This window comes from Pristiophorus japonicus, chromosome 8, assembly GCF_044704955.1.
Source record: "Pristiophorus japonicus isolate sPriJap1 chromosome 8, sPriJap1.hap1, whole genome shotgun sequence".
NCBI classification, from domain to species: domain Eukaryota; kingdom Metazoa; phylum Chordata; class Chondrichthyes; family Pristiophoridae; genus Pristiophorus; species Pristiophorus japonicus.
In genome coordinates, this window is record NC_091984.1 from 210,307,367 (window position 1) to 210,332,899 (window position 25,533).

The following is a 25,533-nucleotide window of genomic DNA, read 5'->3' on the forward strand; positions in this document are numbered from 1 at the left end:
AAAGTATTTCCAAGTCTACCACAACTTTTGGATAATTTGAAGCCAGTGCTATGGGCTAGGGCTAGCTGTTTTGTGCCAAGTATCCGAGGGTGTTCCGGCAGCCTTTTGTTAACGTGCTGCGCTGAAAAAAGGTGTTTTGTGCTGTGAAATATATTTCTATTTGCAGAAAAAAATAAAGCTTGTCCCTGCAAAGCATTTTAAGGCGATCCACGTTTTGTGGATGAATAGGAGGGGCGGGATCTGCCGGGGGAGTGCAAGATCTTTTCAAGGACCTGATTGCGCCGCGTCGTTAATCCAGTGGGGGGGAAAAACCCGTCTGATTCTTCGCTGCCAGCAATCCATCAGCGAGACGTCAATGAGATTCCTCCGGGGGAAACTACAAAACACAAGCTGCCCTGAGAGTGGAGGGAGCAGGGTACAACATTCAGTCGAGACTCTTCACACACTGAGCCAAGTAGCCCCCAGAAAACCATTTGCAGATTCCATCCTCAATGACAGTTGTTAGAGTCAAACGCCAATCGGTAATGACCAAGCAGCGTTAGCCCGCGGATCTTTTGCAGCATTTTGGGGGCTTTCTGAGAACCGTGGGGCAGCTGAGATCGCTGCAACACTCGGGACCCGAGGGGGTGCGCTGCAAACAATTCGCTCTGTAGCACACGTTGGAAGTCGGACGGAGCGGTGCGGCTTTTATTGTTGGAGAAAGTACAGGGAATCATCCAGCAATCATCTCCTAAAAGTATAACAAGGGGCATGGCCGGGAGTGTGCATGTTAGCACTTTCCGCAATCTCCAGGGGTGCGCAGCATCGTGGAGAGGCTTGCAAGTAACTTTCTTCCTGCTGCACTTAATCCCTCTGGTGTGCACTTCGTGGGGGACTGGATTTCAGTACAAGTACCCATCGGGACTGCAAAGCAGCAAGGATCAGCTCGGAGCTGTCAGCAATGGGTTTCTCACTCGAAGGTAACCATCGCTCCCCTTTCTTTAACAATAGAAAATTGCGAACATTGTCTTACAGAGAGCGAAAAAGACTGGTCCTGATAAGGTACAAAGGGCGGGTTGTGAATGGCTGCAGACGGGTCCTAGGTCAGTCTTGTGGTTTGATGTGTCCGGATTGGGGTTAGGGGGAGCACACTGCGGGAAAGGTTAATGGAACTGAACCAGTTGGGTGGCCAGAATGCCGAATAAATCACTTTTATTAATTCCCCTGATTTAGATATATTTTCAGGACCAATCCAACCATCCAGGTGCTTGACTCCACAACTCTTAAATCGCTTTGCAAAGAGTTAAATAACACGAAGGAGTTTCTTCTCATTTAGAGCTCGCATTTCTTGCAATAGCTGCTGGAACACGTGTGATGATTGACAAAACTTTTGTTTTAAAGGAGTGCAGAATTTAACCTCCCATTCGAATTCTTGGTGCAGTTTGATGAGTGCAGATATGTTGGTCGCGGCCGGCTGTTCTTATTGTTGGGTTGGTTTGAAATTCACTCAGTTTGTCAATGGATGTATTGGCTTGCTTACAATGGCCTTACCAGCAGCCAGCATTTGTGCAAGCATCCTTCCCCGGCGCGTAATGCGAGCGGTGTGGGCACCGCCACTTCATGTGTTGGACACAATACCGCGAACCGACACAATAAAGTGCCCTCATGGCCCGGGTCCACTCGTGGCTTCGGGCACTGCCAAAAACTGGCTGCAAATATGATGTAATATTGGACTTGTGCCTTTATCTCATCCATTCAGAGATTATAATACCTTTAAAAAGACAGTTTAAAAACAATTCTACTAGTAACGTAGACAACCTCCAGTTCCTTAACTCGCTCACTGCCTCGGGCAACCCGTACATTTGACAGGATGGGCACAAATGCCAATGGCTGCCTTTCCTACACAAAACCTCAGTACAAAAGAAGCATCTAATGCTCAGGGCAGCGCTCCCGGAACAGCCGAGCAATCCCCTTGCGGGTTGAAAGTTTGACACTGGCTGCGGTAATCTCCCTTCCAGCAATCCTCCCTGTGAATATTCAAGTCGCCGCCTGTTCCGTTCAAAGCAATCTCCAGAGAACAAATACTCCGACCCGTCCCAGCGTCACCCCGCATTCACATTCACTCGCTGATTCTATTGAGAGTGATATTTCAGCACCCACCGTGACGTTTATAGGGCACAGGGACTGTAAAGAAAGAAAGCGAACAGTGAACTGACATTGTGTCCACGGCTCAAAGCTTCACTATAACATATCGCGCTAAAGATTAAATCCTCTCTCTGATGTACTGTGTCGGGTCTTTTTGATAAATTCGAAACTTTCCTGTCAGTACCTGCTTGGGGCAGTGTTATAGGTTGGGTTCTGTATATTAAGATTAACTGAAACTTTTAATAGACAGTTCGTCAAAATTGTAGTCATGTTTTCAAAGGTACGGAACTTCCATTAGTTCCATCTGCCTGAAGCAACTAACTTGCCTGGAACCCCTCCCCAAAAACTGGGTGGGGTTGAACTGAGAAAAGCCAGATAGGAGCCTGCTTAAAAATAGGTCTGCAAGATCCATTGTGGATTGCACTGGGCCGGGTGGGAAGGGCCCCACAAGCTTGCTGGACCATTTTACTGCTTCCCAGTACAGAGGATGGACTTCATCTTCAACGAGTCAAGACCATGGCACGGGCAGCTTTACATATCCCCATCGGTCATGTCAGGCTCGTTCTACTCGAATGCCTTTGACATCTCCTTCCACCAGTCATCCGAAATGAATGTATCTGGCCCAAGCGGGAGCTAATGAACTCTTCGGGGCCCCCACAGATGGGTCCTTTCACGATGCTGTTACGTGAAATTAAACTGCAAGGAACCACTTAATCAAATAGCTGTGTGCCCAACCCCAGTCTAATGACCTAATCATTTCTACTTTCAAAAGATAACTCACTTTAACACAAATGATCAAAGCAGATGCAGTGCCCATTAGGCGTGTCAGCCAGTGGTGGGTAGCACTCTCGCTTCTGAAATTCACACAGTCAGAAGGTTGTGGGTTCAAGTCCCACTCCAGAGACTTGAGCACATAAATCTAGTCCGACACTCCAGTGCAGTGCTGAAGGAGTGCTGCACTGTCGGAGGTGCCGCCTCTCGGATGAGACGTTAAACCGAGGCCCCGTCTACCCTCCCATGGCACTATTCTGAAGAAGAGCAGGGGAGTTATCCCCGAGTGGCCAATATTTATCCCTCAATCAACATCACTAAAACAGATTATCTGATCATTATAGCATTGTTGTTTGTGGGAGCTTGCTGTGCGCAAATTGGCTGCCGCGTTTCCCACATTATAACAGCGACTAACTACACTCCAAAAAGTACTACATTGACTGTATAGCGCTTTGGACGGCTGGTGGTCGTGAAAAGGCGCTATACAAATGCGGGTCTTTTTGGAGAGCCATGTGCCCCAGAACAGTGTTTACTGCGGGGATTTGGTTTTTATTGACATGACATAATTCCCTGAGGCAACTGGTAACCGGACAGGCCTCCGGGTCCCAACCAGCCACACACTCTCAGTATAGAAACCCTCAGTCTGAGTCTGTTATTGTGTAAGTATTAACGCTGCCTCAGCTGGCCTGACATTGCAGGGGTCGGAGCCAGGCACTGCAGTTTTATCTCAGATTCTCAGCCCCAGCGCCAGGTGCCTCTGCTTTGGAGACTCTAAGTGGAAGCTCCATTTGATTGAATTAATTCTGAATGGGATAGTCGGTTAAAGTCCATTAACAACGGCCCCGACTCTGGGAATGTCAACGCGATTCTGATGTTCAAAGCCATCCTGTGAGAGCGGCCCTGCGCTTTCCCTCTTCAACACCAATGGGGATTTACAGAGAGATGTCGAGCGCAGGATAACTTAACAGTCTTATTCCCAACCCAGTCTGACAGGACACTGAGAACTCGACACAAACAGCCCGCGCTGAAGTTTGCTCATTTGGGGCGTTGGATTTGTGTCGTCACATTTGCTGATCGGTCAAAAGTGAACGGCAGGATCGACTTTCAAGTTTGCTTCAAGTGGCGTGTTTATGTTGTTAATGGTACTCGTCATACCGTCGGCCTCTGAGTCAGAGCATGAACTTCTGAGGGGTGACCTACTGAAGCAGTATTTACACATACACTATGAGCCTTGGGACGCCAGTCCATTTGTCTGGTGTTGGAGGATGCCTTGTAACAAAAAACATAAATGATCATCAGTTAACTGGAAATTTCCATAACTTCTGCAAATTCACACTTTGCATCCCTTTAATGGAACAATACTAAAATATTGCAGCAACTTTCATGAGAGAACACGTGGAAATAAATCACACAGTGGCACCGACTGCATATCCCAAGTACCACAAGACAGATAGATTTGCATTTGTATAGCGCATGTCACCACCTCAGGTCCTCCCAAAGAGCTTTACGTTCAATGAAGTACTTTTTTGAAGTATAGTCACCGTTGTAATGTAGGAAAAGTTGTGTTTTTTCTGAAAATTAGAATTCCCAACTTCTATTCATATACTGTGACATATATAGTGTCCGCTGTGGCTCAGTGGGTAGCACCCTCGCCTCTCGAGTCAGAAGGTTGTGGGCTCAAAGTCCCACTCCAGGGACTTGAGCACATAAATCTAGGCTGGCATTCCAGTGCAGTGCTGAAGGAGTGCTGCACTGTCGGAGGTGTGGTGTTTTGGATGAGACGTTAAACCAAGTTCCCGTCTGCTCTCACAAGTGGAAGTAAAAGATCCCATGGCACTGTTTTGAAGAAGAGCAGGGGAGTTATCCCTAGTGTCCTGGCCAATATTTATCCCTCAATCAATATAACAAAAACAGATTATCTGGTCATTATCACATTGCGGTTTGTGGGAGCTTGCTGTGTGCAAGTTGGCTGCCACGTTTCCCACATTACACCAGTGACTACATTCCAAAAGTACTGCATTGGTTGTAAAGCACTTTGAGACGTTCGGTGGTCGTGAAAGGCATTATATAAAAGCAAGTCTTAATATTTGTTTTAGCCGTTGGTTTAAAGTGATTTCCCAATTTTTTTTAAGTAGTTAAAATGCCATTTTTGGCAAACTTCCCATTCTATCTATGGTCTGGTGGCCTTCTGAGGTTGGATAATGTGGTCAGGCACAGTATTTAAGCAGCTCTCCCAGCCTGGAGCATGAGGGGAAGGTGGTGCTATAGAACCCAGTGCACAGGGACATTGGAAGATTAACTCGCTGGGTGTGGGGGGGGGGGGGGGGGGCGACAGTGGTTGCATGTGGTATCATCACTAGCTGTGTCACATCATCAATTTGAAATATTACTAATGCCAGTGTTGTTATTACTGAAGTGCTTAGCAGCTTTGTGTGTATTTGTGTGATGCCAGCCTGTCAGGGAAAAATGTTCTGGTGGGTGTTATGGTGGCCTATTGTCATCTCAGGCCATTTAGGACTGAGATGAGCAGAAATTTCTTCACTCAAAGGGTTGTGAATCTTTGGAATTCCCTACCCCAAAGAGCTGTGGATGTTCAGTCATTGAGTATATTCAAGACAGAGAGCGATAGATTTTTCGAAACTAATGGAGTTGAGGGATATGGGGATAGTGCGGGAAGGTGGAGCCGAGGTAGAAGATCAGCCATGATCTTGTTGAATGGCAGAGCAGGCTCGAAGGGTGGAATGGCCTATTCTTGCTCCTATTTCTTATGTTCTTAAAGACTAAACCATAAAGTTTGGAAGGTCCAAAGATTTTTTCTGGTCTTGTGTTGCATTACCTAATCTCAACCAAAGCAGCAATTGGCAATTTAAGTTGCCTCACCACCCTTGGGCTAGAAAGATGAGATATTCAACAAGGTTTCTCACCCTTTATTGTGACCCATCAACCCTTGAAGTACTCATCTGTAGATGTCCGGTTGGGACAGGACTGGACCTTATTGTGATGCCCTCCACAGTCAGACAGCTTTCTGACACTGCCTGATCTCACAGATGAAGGTTGACCACTTGGGTGGTGGGCTGCCAATGCGGTTGAGTCTCAGCAAGTCTAGAGAGGAAGTGAGTAAAATTCCTCTGATGAATGCTTACGGGCAGGAAAAATGCTAAACCATTGGCACTGGTCTCAAGGCTACAGTTATTGTACGATGATCGTCATTCCAAAAATGGGTAACATAAATAGAATTCATTTAAAGAAAGAACTTGCTTTTATATAGCATTTCCTATCCTCGGGACATCCCAAAGCACTTGACAGCCAAATAATTACTAATGAAATGTTGGCACGGTTGTTTTACAGCGGAATGTGGTAGCTGAATAATATGATATTTTTTGTACTTAACACACATGAACTGTGTTATTTTTCCACTTCAATGCTGCTGTTAGACATGGTGGTGGGGTCCAATATAACAATATTGGGTGATAAACCAACATTTAAATAGTACACTGTTGAGTTTTGTCTGGAAATGAGAGTACCCACACATCTGCTCGTGCCCCCAAGTCTGAGTTTTGGAGGAAATCGGAACACTCGGTGTAAATGGCTTCCTGTCCTGGCCACACAAAAATCAAATTCATTATTGGCGCCAGTCTATCAGCCCCAAGGAGGGTTGGACTCTCTCCAACTAACAAGCATGACCAAACTCCATTCACACTGTGTCAGCTCCCGCTGTTGTACCAGTGCCCGACACAATGTGAAAGAACTCTCACCTTGTCAGAGTGTACGACAGGCAGTGAAACAGGAGTATTGATTCCAGAGGATGCTGCCACGTGTCAGCTTGGCTTAGTTGGTAACCCCTGGGTCAGAAGGTTGTGGATTCCAGCCCCATTCCGGGATTCCAGCCAATCAATGAAAGATTTGAGGAAGAGCAGTGAGGCATTTTGGTGCGCTGGTCAACATTTCTTCCTCAAATAACACCAACCAAAAATAGCCGAACATTTAGGCCAATCATTTAGTGGGATCCGGCTGTGTGTGCAGTAATTGCAGTGAAGTCATAGCAGCTAAAAGCAACTCATTCTGTGAGAGCTCCTTAAAGGTATGATGATCTATTATATAAGAGCTTGGCTTTGTTCATGCACCTTTGTTTAATGACCATTTGGTGCTCGATTTACATCCAAAATAAAAGAATTCAATACCAAATTGCCAGTATAACAGCTGATAAGTGGCTGGAATTTTTATAAAGCAGAAAATGCTGAGAATGCTCAGCTTTAGGTTATGACTCTTCATCTGGGTAACAATAAAAGATTGATCAAAAGCATTCACGCATCGCTCATCAGATGGGTTAGTTGCTCAAAGCAGTAAGACATGGGCCATGCAGATCATAAAGGTCTCATTCGCAGCTTGTGTTGAGGGAGCAGCGTGCGGCGGCCCTTCCCGGAAATCGCCGCGGTCCCGACCTGCAAGACCATCAGCAGGCCGGGGCCATTGGAGGGAGCAGCGCGTGCTGCTGCAGGAGAGTGATGGCTACGAAGCCAGGTCGCTGATTGCAGTGCGGGCAGGCACAGCAGGAGGGGTGAAGAGTCCGTAGAGGGAAGTGACCGGGGGCCCAGGAGAGGCGTGAATCTGGGATCCAGAAGAGGCGAGGGCCCAGGGGCAGCACAGGCCAGCCCACACTGCGATATGTGTGCGCTCGGTCTGTGCAGCAGAGCTGGTCTCCGGTTGTCTTGGTTAATCCTTGCCACAGGACCAAGACCTTGCACTGTAAAGCCTATGTGGTGGCTGGTGTGCAATGGCCACCACACGTTAAAAAAATCCAAGCACAGGCATCTTCCGCTCTTCACAATGTAGTTCGGGATCTGGAATATTAGATCCTTCATTGAAACACCTGTGAACTCATCCCTTTTTGGCGTGGAAGCAAGTCATCCTCACTTCGAGGGACTGCCTATGATGATGATGATGAGGAAGTTGATCACACACAGGGTAATGGTAAAGATGCTACAATTGGTTACCATGCTCTGTAATGGAGAAGAGAAAAATCAATTAAGGTCCCAGACCTGATCGCTATCAGCAACCTCAACTGGAAGCACGTGCGGATGTCAATTAGGAACAGGATCTAGCTTAATAGTGATGCTCCACCCAGATAAGTCCACAGGCTATCACTCTCCAGGCTCAAACATAAAGACGGTTAACTTGAGCAAAGTACTGGCGGGTGGCTGATGATCATAGAGCCATCGACCTCAGCCAGGTGTCAATAACTGGAGGACTGGAGGAGAAAGAAACATCTCCAGAAGGTGACTTTGCTCAGGTCCAAACGTGTCAGGGTACTCTAATACCTCACTCTAGTGGTGATTCCTTGGGAATTTTAACCCCCGAGGATTTGGCAGTCCTTCTCCCCCGTGATCCGAAGCACTCCCGATCTCCTGGCCAACCTATGATCCCCGACCCGCAATGTCTTCTCCCACGATCTCTCTCCCTCCTCTCACTCCCCAGCTGCAGCCGTCCTGCACCTGCCTCCCCGTCCGCCTGCCAGCCAGCCTCCCAGTCGGTCATTAAAAAACAGAAAATGCTGCAAATACTCAGCAGGTCAGGCAACATCTGTGGGGAGACACCAACAGAGTTAACGTTTCAGGTCGACGTTTTTATTTCAGATTTCCAGCATCCGCAGTATTTTGTTTTCGTCTCAATCCATCAGGCAGCTGGCCTAGAAATGGAGAAAAGATATCAAATGATGTCCTGCTGTTAAATTCGGCAGGACTTCTCCTCTGTGTTTCCTGCATTTCCAGCTGCTACAATCCCCCCCCCCCACTCCCCCACTCCTGCTCCATCCCCGCTTCCCTGTAAATATAGGGGCCTTCATCTCTCTACCTAGACACTGAGTGATTGCAAGCCATCCACAGTGGGCTGGAAGACGTCACAAGCTGAGCCCAATCCTGTTCTCATTCAAGGTGCACAGGTCTCTACTTTCCAGCAGGGGGCACTGCAGAGCAGTCAGGACTGGGATCCATAGTTAATGTTCCCCTCCCTATCCCAAAGGTGCTGAGGCCAATTGCAGTGCCCCTATTAGCATCCAGGCTACTAGGACAGACCAAATATCTAACCCAGGATGTGTTGATGCATGTAATTCTGTTGCACACAATCCTTACTACTACGGAGGCATTGGGGGAGCCAAGTGTGCTATTTTAATCTACAGATTTGTTACCTGTATAATCACTTCAACATAAATCAACTTAATGTTGTGATCCTATTCATCTCTAATGTTAACAATATGACATCGTACATTTAAAGCTGTATGGAAAATGTTATTTCAAATAAAATGGGAAAAGGCTGGAAATACACAGCAGTTTACTGAGCAACAATTTAGCCCATCCAGTGCATCCCTTAATCAGAACTCTATCGTTTGATTGCTCCACACATTATATATTTTTTTGTAAACTGCGCCAGTTTATTCTTCAGTGATTTTGGTTATTTTAATTGGTTACTCATTCAGGTTTGACCATTGCACTGTTGGTTAAATTATTCACCATTTTTTTTAAAGGAATTGGTGTCCGTACACTGTCACGAAAACCGTGTCCTGCCAAGTGCAGAATGGAACCTATGTGCAGAGGGTTTATCAGAGCTGCAGATGGCCAATGGGCTGTCCCGGTGGTATCAGGTAAGAATACACTACTATGTTTGACCTAGCGATCTGACCCCTGCACCGTCTTCAATGGCCTTGACATCTCTGATGTGCAGTCTAGCTGCTCAGGGTCACTTTGGCAGCTGGTGTGTATTTCCCATAAGTCCTTATTAATGATATCAAATTTATCTTCACTTTGCCATGAGACTGACTGCCAGTGACCTCAGCAATGCTACACTTGCATCGCACTCCTGACTTGCGCCTTGTAGGTGATGGAGATGCTCTGGGAGTCAGGAGGTGAGCCACTCGCCACAGAATACCCAGCCTCTGATCTGCTTTAGTCGGCATGGCATTTATGTGGCTGGTCCAGCTCAGTCAATGGTGATCCCAAGGCTGTAGAAGGGGGATTTGGAGATGGTAAGGCTGATTGATAATGATAATTGATGAAGAGGCTGATTGTAAACTAACGAAACTGATTTATGTAAAATAAGAAAGAACATTTATATAGCACCTATTGTGACCTCAGGATGTCTTGATTTCCCTTCCTAAACCTCTCTACCGCTCTGTCCTCCTTTAAGACGCTCCTTAAAACCTACCTCTGTGACCAAGCTCTCCTTAAGCTGCTTGGTATAAATCTTTCTGATTACGCTCCTGGGAAGTGCCTTGGGATATTTTACTACGTTAAAGGCGCTATATAAATTCCAAGTTGTTGTTAAAATCGGGGCTTCAGAACCTGTTGGGCGCTGCGGATATACCACAAGTCAGCTGTGGGAGAAGGTGCCTGCAGGCAGGGCTGGAGGATGGCAAACGTGGGTGCCCCTCTGCTGTGCTCCAGAGAAGCATTTTATCTCTTTACTTACAGATTTTTGTTTTTGTACTTTCCAGTTACAGGGCGGTGATACGACCAACTTACAGACTGACTTACAAAACGGTGTCGGCAATAGAATGGAAATGCTGTGTCGGGTTCAGAGGGAGCAGCTGTGAAGAAGGTAAGAAGTACCCATGTCGCTCGCTGAACATGTGCATAATAACGTCTGCCTTTGCTTACCCACGGAGTGAGCCAACCAGTACAATACAACACTTCTTTCCAAAGGCGGAATTTTAATACTGTGCCGGATTGTTGAGCAAAACAAATTAGTTCTTAAACAGAACAATAAGAATGTGTTCACATTCAGTTAAAACTGGGCTGCGTGAAAGTAAGCTTTTAAGTGTTGCCTCCTTATAAACATTCGGCTGGATGATTGGGTGCTGGTGACGTTTAGAGCAGAATGGCCCAGTTCTGGTGCCAATCTAGCCAGACGTGTAGTGTACTGACTGTAAGCTAGTTTCCTGGGTCAGTTCATTTCCATAATCAGTCACAGCTCCTTCTGCAGCATTGGCCTTGTACAGGGAGCTAGCTTGAGAGAAGTTGTGTTATAGGTGAAATTTAAAAGGATGCAGCCACCTAAAAGATAAATTGTTATCTGGCAAATAAGTGAGCTTTATTTGTCCTGCGTTGAGAAGGATTGAAAAGGCATTTCAACTTGTCGGTAGCCTTTATCGGAGCTGAAGAACAGAAAAGGCACAGGTGAAATGCAAGCACACCTAATCCGGGGGCTAGATACGGATTTGGGGCAAGTGACATTAGTACAGCAGCTGTGCCCATTTCACTGGTTCACTGAGTGGACATTCTGCTGTGTTAGATGGGTGTGTGAAGAGCTGCCCTCTCTGGCACTCCCGGGTACCCACTCCATGGAACAGCAGTGCAGCATGCTTGAAACAAGCCTGAAGCATGAAAAGTAATGGCAGGAACAACATGCACAGCCACAGGCCTATGTTGCAAGTTGGCTGCAAGGCCTTATAACCAATGGCAAAGCTCTGCAACTGCTCCCTACTGACCCGAAGCCTTCAGAGGCAGTTTGCCTCCTTCGTTCATTGGTAGGTGTGCCAAGACCTGCAGGTTATGGCCATAGCGGCAAATGTGGTTGGTGGAGCTTGGGTATCATTGGCTCGATTGTTGGAGGCCATGGATGAAATCTGAGCTTCTGCGAATAAAACAATACCAAATCTTCCACATCTTCTGCTTACCTTTAAACTAAGAAGTTCTGTAAAAATGAGTGGTCAGTGCTTCAAATTATTTATGCATCAGTGTCACCTATTTCATAGTAAACTGTTAGGAAAATGCCATGCCGTTATTTCAAGATTCCTAACTTAGAAAGCATGAGGTGCCATTTAGTACAAAGTACAAATGCATAAGTGAGAGTACTTTTCAATAGGAAATATTTCTGTCCCCACCCACCCCATCTGTGTAACTTAAAATAAATCATATTAGTAATTCATATCATGTAGGCAATAGTTTCAATTTTGTAATCCATCCCCTATAAGACAGCAGAATGTTCTGAATTTTGTACAAATGGGGAAGTACACCCCCTGAAGGCTTCTTTCTCTAATCTTGATTTCCTCTCTTAATTTGGATCAGAATATTTCTCAGCCTTTGTTTCATGTCTTAAAGAACATGATACTGCCTGATTGTAGTTGTTTGCCAAAAGATGTTCTAATTAGAATTCATTACAATATATTAGACAAACATTTGATTTATGAATGTAAATATAGTATCAGCTGTGGCTCAGTGGGTAGCACACTTGCCTCTGGGTTAGAAGGTTGTGGGTTCAAATCCCACTTCAGGAACTTGAGCACATAAATCTAAGCTGACAGTCCAGTGCAGTGCTGAGGGAGTGCTGCACTGTCGGAAGTGCCATCTTTCAGATGACACGTTAAACCTCAAGTGGACGTAAAAGATCCCATGGCACTATTTTGAGGAAGAGCATGGGGAGTTATCCCTGGTGTCCTGGCCAATATTTATCCCTCCATCAACAGAACAAAAACAGACTATCTGGTCATTATCACATTGCTGTTTGTGGGAGCTTGCTGTATGCAAATTGGCTGCTGCGTTTCCCACATTACACCAGTGACTACACTCCAAAAGTACTTCATTGGTTTTAAAGCGCTTTGAGATGTCGGGTGGTTGTGAAAGGCGCTATATAAATGCAAGTATTTCTTTTAGTGTAATATATACACATTAACTCTACACTTTTACTTGCATGAATCAAATGTTTGTCTAATATATTGTAATGCATTCTAATTTCCTCAAGTCATTCCCCCCGTAACCATTCTCAATTACATTTGTCTTTGAAATTAGAAACCTTCCTTTTTTGTGAAACAGATGCCTAGTTTACACATTTTATTCATTAGGCTTGCAATATTGACCCTGGAATTGCAGTGTCTCTGATGGCGTAGGCTGATTACGTTGTCGTATTCCCTTTGAAATGCCCCACAACTTCTGGATTTCCACATGTGCATATGCTGAATCTGGAACCTGCGGCCTGGCAATGTACGCATTGACGGGCCATCCTCAGAGGTCCCGATAAAGCAATTGCTGGTGCAGAGTTGGGCTATTTGACCAGCAATTGGCCAGCAATCGCCCACCTAAGTCTTACAGTTGATGCATGTAAGGTGATATCTAAGGCTTAAATTAAACATTTTCATATTCTAAATTATGCACAAACACTGTATTCAATGAGTTTATGCAAAAATTGGCCCAAATTACAGCTTTAATGATGTATACAATTATCAAAAAATTATTTTTTTATTGAGATTGGTGCAATGAAGGTACTTATGAATAAAATTCCAATTCTGTACATTGTATAATTATTAGATTTGTGGATTCTATTGTATATCATTAAGCAGCCTGTGCCCCAGGAAATACTTTTGTAATTGTTTCATGGGTCGGAGGCATATTCAGGAGGTCTGCCTCTGACCGCAATTTCTAGCCCATCTATTTCTATTGCAAGATGCACATAATCAGACACCAACCCCAGTTTCTGATGCTGGACACAATTGTTCCTTCAGGGGCTCTGTTATTTAATTGGCTAAAATTAATCTCTTACGACAGCTTGCAAAATATGATCTGTTCGAAAGCTTTGAAAAAGTTCTGCTCTTAAATAGGGGAAACCCCACCACGTTGGTTAATTGCACCATATAGCTGCAGTTTAATTACACTCTTATAGTTGTGTAATTGCTTGCAATAATCTTTTATTCAGTACCAGGATATTTAGCAACATATTTTGGCGAGTTCAATTTTTGTGTCTATTCACAGGGAAAACCAGTTTTGTTTTTGCAAAGTGAGCCACTGTATTCACAGCTGAATCTTTAATCTGGGTCATGAGTAAAGGCATTTACATGGATTCATGTATGTTCATTGGAAATGGTTTTTGAAGTTTATTTGATACAAATCTGTTTTCTTAAATACAGATTTGTGCAGCAGCCCTATCTATAGTGAATCTGTATGTTTTTATAACAATTATTTTCCCTTTATCTGCACAGTTTGCTTTATTAAATAGAGTCCAGAAAGCTAGCACAATAAACTGCAAACTTCACCAAACAGATGCATTGCCTGAAGTCGAGTGTATTTCTGTGATCGGGACACAAATAGGCACTAGCTCAAGACTAGGTCATGTACTAAAATGTTGAACAGTTTCATGAATTTTAATCTTGCTTAACATAAACCATATCAAACTCCCAATGTATTTGACCAAGCCTGGCTGTGTTTTGATCTATTTGTGACTCATCTTCAGTGTTTAAAATACAGACAGAAACTTAAAGGACTCCCTCCACTAGCTCACTGCCTTAAACAGCTGAATCGTAAACAGCTGAATCGTACACATCAGAACATTCACTCACCACCTTGTGTGAGATGGACGGTGTTAGCTGGGGGCAGTAGGGCCAGTACAATTGGCCTGAGGATCCCGAGGTTACGGAGACAAACATCGGGCAGGTTTCACACTCCCAGTGCTGCTCATGGATGCTGGACATTGGACGATGAAGGGATCAGATTTCGGCTTGGTGCTTCTTCTATTCAGGCTCCTGCATGAACAATGAGTATCTAAATAATGTACCAAAGGACAGGCAGTCCTTGGAGAACCAAACCCCAGCAAGATGTCAAAGCCTTCACGAATGGGGGATTGAAAAGTTTGCTGGAAAAAGGGGAACAAAAATAATTAACTTCTAGAAATAGCAAAGCAGAATAAAGTTTATTATTTTTAATCAAGAACAGCATTATTGTGCCATTTCCGATTCTGCACTTACGGCAAAGTACAATTAAATCTATGCTGTACTTATGTGAACATTAACACATTCAATTTTGATTAAGATAATTCTATATCCTTATGAGTTTTTCATATTTGCACTCTATATATGTTGTGAAATTTTAAATTTGATCAATTCATGTTGTCTGATGAGTAGAGTGTGAAAGTTAGTTTGTGTGTTTCTGAGTTATTACCAATGTGCATCTGCCATATCCTGGTGCTTCCTATCAGTAGTGTTGCACATCTGGGCAGCTGTATGGAAGTGAAGTAATAAGAGCAACAGAAGCCAATAAAAACAGAAATTGCTGGAAATACTCAGCAGGTCAGGCACAACTTCTGACGAAGGATCAACGACCTAAAATATTAACTCTGTTTCTCTTTCATCAGTTGCTGCCTGACCTGCTGAGTATTTCCAGCATTTTCTGTTTTTATTTCAGATTTCCAGCATCTGCAGTATTTTGCTTTTGTATTAGCAGAAGGCAATAATGGATTTGAAAAGATATTTAGCTATTTGTCATTTTGCACATAAGTAGCGACTTGATTATTTTGTGAGCTGAATCTCATTCCCTCCCACTGCACCATGAATTTTTCCATTTCCCACATCAGTCATTCTTTTGACGTCTCTGACTGAAAGTGCCGATTTGTGCCGATTTGCATGTAGTTTTGTGATTTGCCCCGTGCTACACCGTGTAGTGTAGCACAGGGCAACTCTGTTCACACAAGACTCTTCGAGCCAGCAGAGAGAGACAGTTATGGGGGTAGTCTGAGCTGGCTTCAAACACAGGTCTCAGAGGTGAAAGGGAGATATGCTTCTCCACCAACTGCCCTCTAAACTGAAGTATTAAAAAACCGTTGCTATGGTTCTCGTGCAGGGAGCTTGGTCTTGTTTTGGAAAGAATGCAGTCAGTTTTAGTTCATGCTCATAACTAGAAACTCTACATTCTTTTGGAGTAGGCCCAGGTTCCTTAAATATTCTCTGGCAAAATACTTCCCCTATTTTTTTAATTCCCAATGGCTTTTAAATAATGAAACTATAGAGGGAATCGGCAATATGTCAAAACAAATAAGGTAAGTAGGAATATTGTGCTGGATCAGAGTACTATCATTAATGAGTAATATGGTGGCAAAGCACAGTGGAGTACCAGTGCAGAGCGCCACCTAATGGTAGATATGGATTCATCTCCCATACTCTTGAATTTGATATCTCCGCTGTGTTATTGCAAAGCAGTAATTATCAGAGGGAAAATTGAAGGGATCACTGACATCGAAATACACTTGGACATCTCACAGAAACTGACGCAAAGTGGCAATGCCCCAGAGTTGGCAGCAGGTTATTGGGGGAATTAGGAAAACAATGGGAAGAGGACGAGAGAGATTCTGTGCTCACCAAGTAGAGTATCCTACAACTTATTAGTCCTAAGTTGGTAGAATGTGGATTGTTTTAGATCAGTACTAAGTATAGAGGAATAAGAAGTATGTGCAGGCACTGATCAGGACCAGTCAGTAATATTACTTTTCAAATTACAGATTTAGTAAAAAGAACGCTCAAAGGGTAGCTTATCCTTTGGTATTCCTTAACGAATTTAGTTATTAATGTGAGAGGAGGATGGGTCGTGTGTTTGGCAGAACCAGCAAACTACTAATATTTTGAAGTTTGGATTTAAGTCTAAGTAGATTAAACCATAAAATACTACTTTTATTAAACTGGTGAGGATGACTTGTAATATACTGACAATTTATTAGAGGTGAGTTATGGCATTATCTGCCCTTATTAAATAAAAGTGATATTTCATAGTTGTGTTAATTGTATATATGTTCATGTAATGGAAAGATGGAACTTGTGTTCTGGAAAGCACAACATTTGAGGCTCAACAGACATAACAATATTTTCATTTCACTTTAATTGTGTGCATCTTTCACCAACACTCAGCAATTTTCAATTCGAGCTCTTTGTACTTCAAGTAACTACCAAGTAATAACTACTATTTTTTAATTTTGTGATGTGATCCTTTCATCCTGAAACTGGATGGTAAGGAAATAATTCAGTATTGCCTTGGGTTGAATGTCTCTCTGGGAAGTAGGAGAACATTCCTGCCTGAGCTAAAACCAAAACCGTGTATTTGATGCTGCTTCACAGGACTACAATTCAAAAGTACTTCATTGGCTGTAAAGCACTTTGGGATGTTCTGAGTTGTGAAAGATACTTTATAAATGCAAGATTTTGTTTTCTCTTCTCCCTTTCTGTCTCTTTTTATCTCTTTTCTCTTTCTCTATCTCTCTTTCTTTCTCCTCTCTTTCTCTCTCTTTCCTTCTCTTTCTCTCTCTCATTTCTCGGTAAAATGTTCCTGGTGGTGGTGGATGCTTTTTCAAAATGGATTGAATGTGAAATAATGTCGGGAAGCACCACCACCACCACCATTGAAAGCCTGAAGGCCATGTTTGCCACCCACAGCCTGCCTGACATACTGGTCAGTTACAACGGGTCATGTTTCACCAGTGCTGAATTTAAAGAATGACTAAGAAAGCAATAAAGAAAGGAAAGATAGATTACGAAAGTAAACTTGCGCAAAACGTAAAAACAGATAATAAAAGCTTTTACCGATATATAAAATGGAAAAGAGTGACTAAAGTAAATGTTGGTCCCTTAGAAGATGAGAAGGGCGATTTAATAATGGGAAATATGGAAATGGCTGAGACCTTAAACAATTATTTTGCTTCGGTCTTCACAGTGGAAGACACAAAAACCATGCCAAAAATTGCTGATCACGGAAATGTGGGAAGGGAGGACCTTGAGACAATCACTATCACTCGGGAGGTAGTGCTGGACAGGCTAATGGGGCTCAAGGTAGACAAGTCCCCTGGTCCTGATGAAATGCATCCCAGGGTATTAAAAGAGATGGCGGAAGTTATAGCAAATGCATTCGTTATAATCTACCAAAATTCTCTGGACTCTGGGGAGGTACCAGCGGATTGGAAAGCAGCTAATGTAACGTCTCTGTTTAAAAAAGGCAGCAGACAAAAGGCAGGTAACTATAAGCTGGTTAGTTTAACATCTGTAGTGGGGAAAATGCTTGAAGCTATCATTAAGGAAGAAATAGCGGAATATCTAGATAGGAATAGTGCAATCAAGCAGACGCAACATGGATTCATGAAAGGGAAATCATGTTTAACTAATTTACTGAAATTCTTTGAGGATGTAATGAGCATGGTGGATAGAGGATGGATGTGGTGTATTTAGATTTCCAAAAGGCATTCGATAAGGTGCCACACAAAAGATTACTGCAGAAGATAAAGGTACGCGGAGTCAGAGGAAATGGATTAGCATGGATAGAGAATTGGCTGGCAGAAAGTAGAGAGTCGGGATAAATGGGTCCTTTTCCGGTTGGAAATCGGTGGTTAGTGGTGTGCCACAGGGATCGGTGCTGGGACCACAACTGTTTACAATATACATAGATGACCTGGAAGAGGGGACAGAGTGTAGTGTAACAAAATTTGCAGACGACACAAAGATTATTGGGAAAGCAGGTTGTGTAGCGGACACAGAGAGGCTGCAGAGGGATTTAGATAGGTTAAGCAAATGGGCTAAGGTTTGGCAGATGGAATACAATGTCGGAAAATGTAAGGTCATCCACCTTGGAAAAAAAAACAGTAAAAGGGAATATTATTTGAATGTGGAGAAATTACAACATGCTGTGGTGCAGAGGGACCTGGAGGTCCTTGTGCATGAATCCCAAAAAGTTAGTTTGCAGGTGCAGCAGGTAATCAGGAAGGCGAATGGAATGTTGGCCTTCATTGCGAGAGGGATGGAGTACAAAAGCAAGAAGGTCCTGCTGCAACTGTATAGGGTATTGGTGAGGCCGCACCTGGAGTACTGCGTGCAGTTTTGGTCACCTTACTTAAGGAAGGATATACTAGCTTTGGAGTGGGTACAGAGACGATTCACTCGGCTGATTCCGGAGATGAGAGGGTTACCTTATGATGATAGATTGATTAGACTGGGTCTTTACTCGTTGGAGTTCAGAACGATGAGGGGGTGATCTTATAGAAACATTTAAATAATGAAAGGGATAGACAAGATAGAGGCAGAGAGGTTGTTTCCACTGGTCGGGGAGACTAGAACTAGGGGGCACAGCCTCAAAATACGGGGGAGCCAATTTAAAACCGAGTTGAGAAGGAATTTCTTCTCCCAGAGGCTTGTGAATCTGTGGAATTCTCTGCCCAAGGAAGCAGTTGAGGCTAGCTCATTGAATATATTCAAATCACAGATAGATAGATTTTTAACCAATAAGGGAATTTAGGGTTATGGGGAGCGGGCGGGTAAGTGGAGCTGAGTCCACGGCCAGATCAGCCATGATCTTGTTGAATGGCGGAGCAGGCTCGAGGGGCTAGATGGCCTACTCCTGTTCCTAATTCTTATGTTCTTATTAATGTTGGGGAAGTCCAGAACCAGGGGTCACAGTCCAAGGATAAGGGGTAAGCCATTTAGGACCGAGATGAGGAGAGACTTCTTCACCCAGAGAGTGGAATTCTCTGCACAGAAAGTTGTTGAGGCCAACTCACTAAATGTATTCAAAAAGGAGTTAGATATAGTCCTTACTACGAGGGGGATCAAGGGGTATGGCGAGAAAGCAGGAATGGGGTACTGAAGTTGCATGTTCAGCTATGAACTCATTGAATGGCGGTGCAGGCTCGAAGGGCCGAATGGCCTACTCCTGCACCTATTTTCTATGTTTCTATGTTTCTATTTTCACTTTCTCTCTCTCTCTCATTTTCTCTTTCTTTCTCGTTTTCTCTTTCTCTCTCTCTCTCTCGTTTTCTCTCTCATTTTCTCTCTCTCTCTTTCTCTCTCTCTCTCTCGTTTTCTCTTTCTCTCATTTTCTCCTCTCTCGTTTTCTCTCTCTCTCATTTTCTCCTCTCTCGTTTTCTCTCTCTCTCATTTTCTCTCTCTCTCTCGTTTTCTCTTTGTCTCGTTTTCTCTTTCTCTCTCTCGTTTTCTCTCTTTCTCTTTTTTTCTCTCACTCATTTTCTCTCTCTCTCGTTTTCTCTCGTTTTCTCTTTCTTTCTCTCTCTCTCTCTCATTTTCTCTCTCTCTCATTTTCTTTCTCGTTTTCTCTCTCTCGTTTTCTCTCTCTCATTTACTCTTTCTCTCTTTCTCTTTCTCTGTCTCTCTCTTTCTCGCTTTCTCTTTCTCATTTTCTCTCTCATTTTCTCTCTCTCGTTTGCTCTTTCTCTCATTTTCTCTTTCTCTCATTTTCTCTTTCTCTCTCATTTTCTCTCTCTCTCTCGTTTTCTCTTTCTTTTGTTTTCTCTCTCGTTTTCTCTTTCTCTCATTTTCTGTCTCTCTCTCTCGTTTTCTCTTTCTCTATCTCTCTCTCGTTTTCTCTCTCTCTCTTATTTTCTCTCTCTCTCTCACATTTTCTCTTTCTCTCTCGTTTTCTCTTTCTCTCGTTTCCTCTTTCTCGCTCACGTTTTCTCTTTCTCTCTCTCTCTCGTGTTCTCTTTATCTTTTTCTCTCTCTCTCATATTCTCTTTCTCTCGTTTTCTCTTTCTCTCGTTTTCTCTTTCTTTTTCTCTTGTTTTCTCTTTCTTTCTCTTTCTCTCTCATTTTCTCTTTCTCTCTCATTTTCTTTCTCTCTCTCGTTTTCTCTTTCTCTCTCTCGTTTTCTCTTTCTCTCATTTTCTCTCTCTCTCTCTCTTGTGTTGTCTCTCTTTTTTTCTCTCTCACTCATTTTCTCTCGCTCTCGTTTTCTCTTTCTCTCTCTCTCGTTTTCTCTCTCGTTATTGTGTTCCTAACACAGATGAGACTGCACACAGGGAGGTTAAAGTAACAGTGACCTCAGTCTTTAATAAGACACTCCAGAATGAGGAACAGGCCTTAGGGGCCGGCTTATATACAGTGCTCCCAATGGATGCTGGGATCCTTGGGACTTCAGGGGATGCGCTCCCTGGTGGCAAAATATGGGAGTGCATGCTTTACAGATACATAACACTCGTTTTCTCTTTCTTTCTCTCTCTCTCTCTCTCTTGTTTTCTCTCTCTCGTTTTCTCTCTGTCTCGTGTTTTCTCTTTCTCTTTTTTTCTCTCTCATTTTCTCTCAGGTTTTCTCTTTCTCGCTCTCATTTTCTCTTTCTCTCTCTCGTTTTCTCTCTCGTTTTCTCTTTCTTTCTCTCTCTCTCTCATTTTCTCTCTCTCTCGTTTTCTCTTTTCCTCTCCATTTTCTCTCTCTCCCTCCCTCTCTCATTTTCCCTTTCTCTCTCGTTTTCCCTTTCTCTCTCGTTTTCTCTTTCTCATTTTTTCTTTCTCTCTCTCTCTCGTTTTCTCTCTCTCGTTCTAGAAACATAGAAACATAGAAAATAGGTGCAGGAGTAGGCCATTCGGCCCTTCTAGCCTGCACCGCCATTCAATGAGTTCATGGCTGAACATGCAACTTCAGTACCCTATTCCTGCTTTCTCGCCATACCCCTTGATCCCCCTAGTAGTAAGGACTTCATCTAACTCCTTTTTGAATATATTTAGTGAATTGGCCTCAACAACTTTCTGTGGTGGAGAATTCCACAGGTTCACCACTCTCTGGGTGAAGAAGTTTCTCCTCATCTCGGTCCTAAATGGCTTACCCCTTATCCTTAGACTGTGACCCCTGGTTCTGGACTTCCCCAACATTGGGAACATTCTTCCTGCATCTAACCTGTCTAACCCCGTCAGAATTTTAAACGTTTCTATGAGGTCCCCTCTCATTCTTCTGAACTCCAGTGAATACAAGCCGAGTTGATCCAGTCTTTCTTGATAGGTCAGTCCCGCCATCCCGGGAATCAGTCTGATGAACCTTCGCTGCACTCCCTCAATAGCAAGAATGTCCTTCCTCAGGTTAGGAGACCAAAACTGTACACAATACTCCAGGTGTAGCCTCACCAAGGCCCTGTACAACTGTAGCAACACCTCCCTGCCCCTGTACTCAAATCCCCTCGCTATGAAGGCCAACATGCCATTTGCTTTCTTAACCGCCTGCTGTACCTGCATGCCAACCTTCAATGACTGATGTACCATGACACCCAGGTCTCGTTGCACCTCCCCTTTTCCTAATCTGTCACCATTCAGATAATAGTCTGTCTCTCTGTTTTTACCACCAAAGTGGATAACCTCACATTTATCCACATTATACTTCATCTGCCATGCATTTGCCCACTCACCTAACCTATCCAAGTTGCTCTGCAGCCTCATAGCATCCTCCTCGCAGCTCACACTGCTACCCAACTTAGTGTCATCCGCAAATTTGGAGATAGTACATTTAATCCCCTCGTCTAAATCATTAATGTACAGTGTAAACAGCTGGGGCCCCAGCACAGAACCTTGCAGTACCCCACTAGTCACTGCCTGCCATTCTGAAAAGTACCCTTTTACTCCTACTCTTTGCTTCCTGTCTGACAACCAGTTCTCAATCCATGTCAGCACACTACCCCCAATCCCATGTGCTTTAACTTTGCACATTAATCTCTTGTGTGGGACCTTGTCGAAAGCCTTCTGAAAGTCCAAATATACCACATCAACTGGTTCTCCCTTGTCCACTCTACTGGAAACATCCTCAAAAAATTGCAGAAGATTTGTCAAGCATGATTTCCCTTTCACAAATCCATGCTGACTTGGACCTCTTTCCAAATGCGCTGCTATGACATCCTTAATAATTGATTCCATCATTTTACCCACTACTGAGGTCAGGCTGACCGGTCTATAATTCCCTGTTTTCTCTCCCTCCTTTTTTAAAAAGTGGGGTTACATTGGCTACCCTCCACTCGATAGGAACTGATCCAGAATCAGTGGAATGTTGGAAAATGACTGTCAATGCATCCGCTATTTCCAAGGCCACCTCCTTAAGTACTCTGGGATGCAGTCCATCAGGCCCTGGGGATTTATCGGCCTTCAATCCCATCAATTACCCCAACACAATTTCCCGACTAATAAGGATTTCCCTCAGTTCCTCCTCCTTACTAGACCCTCTGACTCCTTTTATATCCGGAAGGTTGTTAGTGTCCTCCTTAGTGAATACCGAACCAAAGTCCTTGTTCAATTGGTCTGCCATTTCTTTGTTTCCTGTTATGACTTCCCCTGATTCTGACTGCAGGGGACCTACGTTTGTCTTTACTAACCTTTTTCTCTTTACATATCTATAGAAACTTTTGCAATCCGTCTTAATGTTCCCTGCAAGCTTCTTCTCGTACTCCTTTTTCCCTGCCCTAATCAAACCCTTTGTCCTCCTCTGCTGAGTTCTAAATTTCTCCCAGTCCCCGGGTTCACTGCTATTTCTGGCCAATTTGTATGCTACTTCCTTGGCTTTAATACGATCCCTGATTTCCCTTGATAGCCACGGTTGAGCCACCTTCCCTTTTTTATTTTTACGCCAGACAGGAATGTACAATTGTTGTAGTTCATCCATGCAGTCTCTAAATGTCTGGCATTGCCCATCCACAGTCAACCCCTTAAGTATCATTCGCCAATCTATCCTAGCCAGTTCACGCCTCATACCTTCAAAGTTAACCTTCTTTAAGTTCTGGACCATAGTCTCTGAATTAACTGTTTCATTCTCCATCCTAATGCAGAATTCCACCATATTATGGTCACTCTTCCCCAAGGGGCCTCGCACAACGAGATTGCTTATTAATCCTCTCTCATTACACAGCACCCAGTCTAAGATGGCCTCCCCCCTAGTTGGTTCCTCGACATATTGGTCTAGAAAACTATCCCTTATGCACTCCAGGAAATCCTCCTCCACCGTATTGCTTCCAGTTTGGTTAGCCCAATCTATGTGCATATTAAAGTCACCCATGATAACTGCTGCACCTTTATTGCATGCACCCCTAATTTCTTGTTTGATGCCCTCCCCAACATCACTACTATTGTTTGGAGGTCTGTATGCAACTCCCACTAACGTTTTTTGCCCTTTGGTGTTCTGCAGCTCTACCCATATAGATTCCACATCATCCAAGCTAATGTCCTTCCTAACTATTGCATTAATCTCCTCTTTAACCAGCAATGCTACCCCACCTCCTTTTCCTTTTATTCTATCCTTCCTAAATGTTGAATACCCCTGGATGTTGAGTTCCCAGCCCTGATCATCCTGGAGCCATGTCTCTGTAATCCTAATCACATCATATTTGTTAACATCTATTTGCACAGGTAATTCATCCATCTTATTATGGATACTCCTTGCATTAAGACACAAAGTCTTCAGGCTTGTTTTTTTAACACCCTTTGTCCTTTTAGAATTTTGCTGTACAGTGGCCCTTTTTGTTCTTTGCCTTGGGTTTCTCTGCCCTCCAATTTTCCTCATCTTCTTTCTGTCTCTTGCTTTTGTCTCCTTTTTGTTTCCCTCTGTCTCCCTGCATTGGTTCCCATCCCCCTGCCATATTAGTTTAACTCCTCCCCAACAGCACTAGCAAACACTCCCCCTAGGACATTGGTTCCGGTCCTGCCCAGGTGCAGACCGTCCGGTTTGTACTGGTCCCACCTCCCCCAGAACCGATTCCAATGCCCCAGGAATTTGAATCCCTCCCTGCTGCACCACTGCTCAAGCCACGTATTCATCTGCGCTACCCTGCGATTCCTACTCTGACTAGCACGTGGCACTGGTAGCAATTCCGAGATTACTACTTTTGAGGTCCTACTTTTTAATTCAGCTCCTAGCTCCTTAAATTCGTTTCGTAGGACCTCATCCCTTTTTTTACCTATGTTGTTGGTACCAATGTGCACCATGACAACTGGCTGTTCTCCCTCCCTTTTTAGAATGTCCTGCACCCGTTCCGAGACATCCTTGACCCTTGCACCAGGGAGGCAACATACCATCCTGGAGTCTCGGTTGCGGCCGCAGAAACGCCTATCTATTCCCCTTACAATTGAATCCCCTATCACTATCGCTCTCCCACTCTTTTTCTTGCCCTCCTGTGCAACAGAGCCAGCCACGGTGCCATGAACTTGGCTGCTGCTGCCCTCCCCTGATGAGTCATCCCCCTCAACAGTACTCAAAGCAGTGTATCTGTTTTGCAGGGGGATGACCACAGGGGACCCCTGCACTACCTTCCTTGCACTGCTCTTCCTGCTGGTCTTCCATTCCCTAGCTGGCTGTGGACCCTTTACCTGCGGTACGACCAACTCGCTATACTTGCTACTCACGTCATTCTCAGCATCGTGGATGCTCCAGAGTGAATCCACCCTCAGCTCCAACTCCGCAACGTGGTCCGTCAGGAGCTGGAGGCGGATGCACTTCCCGCATGCGTAGTCGTCAGGGACACTGGAGTCATCCCTGAGTTCCCACATGGTACAGGAGGAGCATAACATGTGACTGAGCTCTCCTGCCATGACTTAACCCTTAGATAGGCAACAACAATGCTAAAGTTTACTCACTGTTATAGAAGAGAAAAAAGAAAAACTACTCACCAATCACCAGCCAATCACTTACCCCCTTGGCTGTGATGTCACCTTTCTGTTTCTTTCTACTTCTTTTTTGCCTTCTCCCTGTAGCTGCACAAGTACGCCTTTTATAGGCCTCCGACCCCGGACTCCCTGCTGTGCCTTTTATAGGCCTCTCCACGCACCTCCGACGCTGCTCCCGACTGCCGCCGACACTGGGCCCCGGACTCCCTGCTGTGCCTTTTATTGGCCTCACCAATGGATCTCCTCGACACTGCCGCCGACGCTCTCTCGTTTCCTCTCTCTCTCTCGTTTTCTCTCCCTCTCTCGTTTCACTCTTGTTTTCTCTCTCTCGCTCTCTCTCGTTTTCTCGCTCTCTCGCTCTCATTTTCTTTCTCTCTCGTTTTCTTTCTCTCATTTCCTCTCTCGTTTCCTTTCTCTCTCGTTTTCTCTCTTTCTAGTTTACTCTCGCTCTCTCATTTTCTCTCTCTCTCGTTTTCTCTCGCGTTCTCGTTT

The 25,533-nt window shown here is 44.2% G+C and overlaps 1 protein-coding gene across 1 annotated transcript in view; it reads left to right on the forward strand.

The window, feature by feature from the left end:
- Window positions 1-325: 325 nt before the first annotated feature.
- emid1 (EMI domain containing 1) overlaps window positions 326-25,533 on the forward strand; it is a 398,814-nt gene continuing 373,606 nt past the window's right edge. Inside the window, exons 1-3 of the mRNA XM_070887893.1 lie at window positions 326-959; window positions 9,416-9,532; window positions 10,382-10,485. Coding sequence (XP_070743994.1) covers window positions 751-959; window positions 9,416-9,532; window positions 10,382-10,485 — 430 coding nt within the window. The 5' untranslated portion in view covers window positions 326-750. The remainder of the gene's footprint in view (window positions 960-9,415; window positions 9,533-10,381; window positions 10,486-25,533) is intronic.